Here is a 6,255-nt window from a genome sequence, read left to right as displayed (position 1 = left end):
CATCCCATCCCATCCCATCCCATCCCATCCCATCCCATCTTGTGCTGTGCCGTGCTGTGCCATGCCATGCTGTGCCGTGCCACGCAGTCACACTTTGTGTACCTTAATGTCCCCAAACTGTGCCAGGTAGTTCTCCATCAGATGCAGCGCCTGATCGCTCAGCTTCGCCTCGTAGTCGTCCCACAGCAGGTCGTTGCTCTGTGGGAGGGAAGGAGCCGGGAATGGCGGACGTGCGGGGCAGTGTCCCCATGGAGTCACCTCCGTGACCCCAACCCGCAGGGGACAGCGGTGCTCACGTCCGCGATGGCCTTCAGCTCCACGTGGCCGTCCCACTCGGCGCTGTAGATCTCCTGCAGCGTTTCGGTCACTTTGCGTGAGCTCTCGTGCATCACTGCGGGGATGGGGGAGGGGTTGCAGAAAGCTGGGACATGTGGCGAGGAAATGCAGCAGGGGCTGACAACTCCCCCCACCCCCGACACCCCCCGCTGCACTGTGCTGAACCGCCCAGGTCTGGGTGTGCAACAGGGGCATTGCTCTGTACCTTTCACGGCGCCAACAAAGGCTTTCAGGTCTTTGTAGAGTTTGTTGCCTTCATTCTGCAAAGCAAATATATTGGGGGGGAGGGGAGGGGGCAGGTGAGAGCCCCTTGGGTGGAGGTAGGGATGTCCTCAAGCCCAAAGAGAGTGTGGAGAGTGGGGGTGGGATGGAATGGGATGGGGGTGGGNCATTCCCATTTTCATTCCCACTCTCATTTTCATCCCCATTCCCATCCCCTCAGCCCCTGCCCTATTGTGTGCATGCACCGTGCCCCTCTATTCCCGTTCCCATTCCCATTCCCGTTCCCGTTCCCGTTCCCATTCCCATTCCCATTCCCATTCCCATTCCCATTCCCATTCCCAGCAGCCAAACCCCATTTTACCAGAACCCCCCCAAGCCCAACCCCTTCCCCCCAGGCTTCAGCACAGCACCGGCCTGTCCGGATGGCAACAAACCAGTGCCAAACCAGTTTGTGGGGCTCAACGCAGCTGGTCCCGCGGGCGCTGCACAGCGCTGCGCTGAGCGCCGCATGGGGAAGAGGTGTGGGGCTGTCTGCAGGGAATGTGCCGTGGAGCTGGGGAGTGCTCACGGGATGGGAAATGCCCTCTTGTTTGCACTGCTGTGTGCAAAGGGGGTTGGGGGAGGGCTCTCTGGGTGAGGTTTTGTTACGGACGCGGCGTTGCTCCTTGCTCCCTGTAACCTCCCTGGAGCTATCAGTGTAACCCCCCCCCAACGTGCACCCAGCCCCAGTGTGGCCAAAATTCAGCTCTGGGATCAGATTCCAGTGTGAAAACTTTGTCACAAAGCCCTCATGGGGTGACGACCCCAGTGCCCCGGATCCTACAAATCTCCACATCTCACCCAACAAACCCAGCACAATCCAGCCCCAATCTTCCCCGCTCCCTCTGAGCCCTCCGCGTTGCTCATGAGCGGTTCCTGCAGTGCCGCCGTCCCAAAAACTCAATGCAGGGGATGTGTGGCACCACCCCAACCCCAAATCCAGGGGATGGGCCCCACCACCCCACCGCGTTCTGCTCCATCTCATGGGGTTCCCCCCTCTCCTGACTCAGCGTTTGCTCTGCGCTCTGTGGGGCTGAGCTCCACTTGAGCCTCTCCATGAACAAAACTCCATGCATCCCATATCCAACACCCCATATCCAGCACCCTATATCCAACCCCCTACACCCACCACCACCCCAAACCAGACACCTCATACCCAACACCTCATATCCACCACCCCATACCCAACACCCCAGATACAACATCCCATGCACAACACCCCATACCCAACAACTCATACCCAACACCCTCACCCAACATCCCATACCCAACATCCCATACCCAACACCCCATACCCAACATCCCATGCACAACCCTCCATACCCACCACTCCATACCCACCACCCAATACCCACAACCCCACACCCAACACCCCACACTCTACACCCACCACCCCAAGCACAAAGCACACCCCAGATCCCCCCGTTCCCCCATACCCGTGCCGGCTGTGTGGGGCTGCCGGCACCATGTGCTGCTCCGTGCAGTGCAGCGCAGTGTAATGCAGTGCAATGCAGCACGGCCTCGCCCGGGCGTTCCCTTCCTGCCTCACCTTTCCAGTTCCACTGCCCCTGATGATGACAGAGCTGCAATTCCTCCTGCTTAACCCTTTGCTGGTGAGGGATGGGGCACCCAGCAGCAGCACGGCCCATGCAACAAAGTGCACCGCACTCATGCGGACCTCATAGGGAAGGGGGGCACCAATCCCACTGAAGGATCCATCCATAAGACCCAGAGGAACTGCCCCACAGGGCGGCCCAAAGCTGCACCTTTGCAGCACAAAGGTTTGCATGGGATGCTCCAGCTGTGTGCAATGTTTGCTGCCATGCAACCCCCCAGATTTGGTGCTGGGGATGGAGCTGTAGTGCACCCCAAAGCTGCACCGTTGCAGCAGATAGGTTTGGATGGGATGCTCCAGTAGTGTACTATGCCTGCTGCCATGCAACGCCCTGGATTTGGTGCTGGGGATGGAGCCATAGTGCATCCCAAAGCTGCACCGTTGCAGCACAGAGGTTTGCACGGGTTGCTCCAGCTCCGTGCAGTGCTCAGTGTCGTGCAAACCCCCAGATTTGGCTCCGGGGATGGAACTGAGGTCCAGAAAATCCGACCTCCTCTCTCTGTGCATTTCCAGGCGCCGGCGCTGCCCTCTGCCTTTATTTCAGCGCTGTGGGTTGTGAAGCACACTACAGTTACGCACAGTGATCTGCAGGCGGCCCCATAAAGCCCGCTCTCCCCTCAGGGCCCACACTACTCAGGGTGTGGGGGTCACAGCATGGGGGTCACAGTGGGGTGAGGGATTCACTGGGGTCCGAGGTGGGGTCACAGCTTGCGTCCTGCTCTGGAGGTTCAGGTGTGCCATGCTCGTGGGTCGCTGCATCCGTCCCCACCTGTGGGGATAGCAGCAATGTGTTGGGTGGGGGCTCATCCCCTGATCCCCCTCATTCCCTCCTCTCCATCCCCACTTCCTTAAGTAAAGCTGGGGTTCACCTCTAGACTCCCCCCCATTCCCAAATCCTTGAACCCAGCTGGTGCTCATCTGCCCCCCCCCTCCCCCTTATCCCCGTGTCCCTGCACCACGCAGGGGCTCACCCTCAGACCCTCCCAGCCCTATGTCCTTGCACAAAGCTGGGGCCCATTCCAAGACCCCCCATCCCCACATCTCCTCTATGGAAGCTCTGAGAACCCCAGGGCAACTCCCCACCTCCCACCACAGGGTGCAGCCCCCAGCACAGCCCCCAGCCCTCTAAACCCCACCCCCGGTGCCGTGACCTGGGCTTTGCTCACCTCCGGGGACACATCTGTCCCCTCCACGCTGTCCTCCGATCCCTCAGGGGGCGGACACCCCTGTGCCCCCTCCACGGGGCCGGTGTCACTGTCGTTGCTGTCCCCACCACTGGCACCATCGCTGTCCCCCGGGCCCCTCTCTGGAGCAGCACCGGTGGCCTCAGCGATGGCCTCGGAGAGGATCATGGATGCCATGGATGCAGCGATGCCCTCTGCTCCTCCCTCAGCACCCCCCTCTGTTTTGGGGTGCTCCTGGCACCCGCTGCCAGCGGACACCTCCATCTCTTTGGGGCTGAGGTCGATCTCACGGCTCTCCTCGCTGCATTCTGACGCCGTCTCTGATGTGGACCCCGCACTTGCGGGTGAGGCTGGAGGGGGTCCGGGCATGGAGGCACCCGACTCAGTGGGACCCGGTGCCGCGGGGCCATTGGGGACATCCTCGGTGGCATCACTGCCCGTCCCGGTGGTCGTCGGTGTCTGCTCCACTCCTGATGAGGGATCCCAGTTGGGTGCCTTCTCCGGGCACGGGTACACAGCTGGGGGGCTGACGGGGGCCGAGATGAGCAGTGAGCGGCGGTTGCTGCATGGGGGGGAGGACAAATGGGGTTCAATCCCTGTGAGACCCTAAATGCGGCTGGACCCTGCCCAGGGGTCATGGTGACACCGTGTCCACAACCCAAATTGCGTCCCCAGCACAAATTCATCCCCAAGCATCCTGATAGCTCAGAGCAGCACCAAAGCCAAAGGCTCCAATTCGTCACCCAGCACTGGGAGGGGCTCAGCTCCAATTCAGCCCTATAACACCCAGCATCGGGAGATGCTTGGCTCCAATTCAGCCCTACAGCTCCCAGTGTCAGGAGATGATCAGCCCCAATTCAACCCTATAGCACCCAACACTGGGAGGTGCTCAGCTCCAGTTCATCACCCAACACTGGGAGATGTTCAGCCCCAGTTCAACCCAACAGCACCCAACACTGGGAGGTGCTCAGCCCCGATTCAACCCTCTAGCACCCAATATCAGGAGGTGCTCAGCCCCAATTCATCCCTACAGCATCCAATATAGGGATATGCTCAGCCCCAATTCAACCCTGTAACACCCAGCACTGGGAGGTGCTCATCTCCAGTTCATCACCCAACATCAGGAAGTGCTTGGCCCCAGTTCAACCCTATAGCACCAACATCAGGAGGTGCTCAGCCCCAGTTCAATCCTGTAACACCCAGCATCGGGAGTTGCTCATCTCCAGTTCATCACTTAACATCAGGAGATGATCAGCCCCAGTTCAAACCTATAACACCCAACATCTAGGTGTGCTCAGCCCCAGTTCATCACCCAACACTGGGAGGTACTCAGCCCCACTTCAACCCTACAACACCCAACACCGGGAGGTGCTCATCCATCCCCTTTTGATCCCAGGAAGAGGTCAGGGAGGGCATGAGATCCACCCACTTTTTGGGGAGGGGGCTCTGGGGCACCGTGGGACCCCCCGTTACCTGGGGACACCTTTGATGATGAAGACTTTGCTGGAGTGCTGCTTGTCCAGTTTCCCCATCACCTCGTAGAGGTCGCGGTTGAGCTGTGTGGGGGGAGAGAAACCCATCAGAGCCCCTCAGGGCCTCCATGGGTGGGGGCTGCATCCCGCTGCCGGCAGATTTGGGTTAAAAACAGGTCAGATTGAGGCCGGAAAGCACCGGCTGCGAGGAAATTGCTTCTCCCATCCTTCCTCTCCCTGATGCTGGTTGGGGGTATATTTGATCCCAGCGCCAATCACCACAAAAGAAGCAACACTTCAAAACTCGCTCTATTTTTTTCACCATGGAACCAATGGACAAAAAGGCCTTTTTTCATCCCAAAACTGTGGTGAAGCAGCGCTGCTCATCGCTGATGGCAGCACCGGCGCGCTCAAGGTGATGCAAACCCCCATAAACCCCAGCGAGCGGTGCAGCCCCAGCAGAACTGGGGGGGTGGGTTCTGTAAGGGGGCTTTGGGGTCCCACCTTGCTCATCTCCTTGTAGAAGATGTCGCGCAGGTTGGAGATGTTCTGGAAGATGGTGACGTAGCACGCGATGCGGCTGCGGGGAGAAACGGGGCGAGGGGAGGAGGGGGCCGGGGGGTGCAACCCCTGACCCCCATCCTTGGTGGGGGTGAATGGAGGGGGATGAATGGGGATGACTGGATGGCACAGCGCTGTGTCCCAATGGGGTGTTGGTCTTTTGTTTTTTTTTTTGGGGGGGTGAGCGCTGCATATGTGTCTGCAAAGCTTTTGCAGGGAGGATTTTGGGGAGGGGGCTGCGGGTTGGGGTGGCTCGGTACCTCCCGTACAGCACGGGCAGCTCCTCCCGCAGCTCCCGGTTCAGCTCCTCGAACACCGCCTGCGCTCTGTTGAACTCCTCCTCAGCCTGTGGGGGTCCGGGGGGGGATAGGGGAGGGTTAAGAAGGGCTCAGGGAGGCACAGTGCTCTCCCGGTGCTGGCTTGCACCAACCTTGGCAATCTTGGCCTCGTCCTTCTTCTTGGCGTTCTGCAGCGCTTCCAGGTGGTGCCGGGCACTGTCGTAGTCCACCAGTTTGCGGCCGCGCTTGGCGATGCGCTCCTGTGTGGGGCAGCGGGCTCAGAGAGACGGACATGTGCCGTGCTGTGCCATGCCATGCTGTGCTGTGCTGGTCCATTTCATTCCATGCAATTCTGTGCCATGCTGTGCTATGCCATGCCATGCCGTGCCATTCCATACCATGCCATGCCACACCACGGCAGGGACATGCCGTGCCATGCTGTGCTGTGTTGTGCCATGCCATGGTATGCAATGTCATACTGTGCCATGTGTCATCCGAAATCTCACGCCATGCCATTCCATGCCATGCTGTACCATGCTGGGATGTGC

General features: G+C 59.8%; 2 protein-coding genes across 2 annotated transcripts in view; both read right to left on the bottom strand.

The window, feature by feature from the left end:
• Window positions 1-2,605, bottom strand: part of SMAGP (small cell adhesion glycoprotein) — an 11,050-nt gene extending 8,445 nt beyond the window's left edge. Inside the window, exon 1 of the mRNA XM_021379193.1 lies at window positions 2,034-2,605. The gene's annotated coding sequence lies outside the window, so the exon portion shown is untranslated. The remainder of the gene's footprint in view (window positions 1-2,033) is intronic.
• Window positions 2,715-6,255, bottom strand: part of BIN2 (bridging integrator 2) — a gene marked incomplete in the record, with an annotated part of 7,597 nt that continues 4,056 nt past the window's right edge. The window contains 6 exon segments of the mRNA XM_021379188.1: window positions 2,715-2,981; window positions 3,379-3,958; window positions 4,870-4,952; window positions 5,373-5,448; window positions 5,690-5,775; window positions 5,860-5,967. Of these exon segments, the coding sequence (XP_021234863.1) occupies window positions 2,874-2,981; window positions 3,379-3,958; window positions 4,870-4,952; window positions 5,373-5,448; window positions 5,690-5,775; window positions 5,860-5,967 (1,041 nt within the window).

The sequence above is a fragment of the Numida meleagris genome, chromosome 32 (assembly GCF_002078875.1).
Source record: "Numida meleagris isolate 19003 breed g44 Domestic line chromosome 32, NumMel1.0, whole genome shotgun sequence".
Classification (NCBI taxonomy): Eukaryota; Metazoa; Chordata; class Aves; order Galliformes; family Numididae; genus Numida; species Numida meleagris.
The sequence above is the reverse complement of the archived record's forward strand: the minus strand, read 5'-3'. Positions and strand labels throughout refer to the sequence as shown.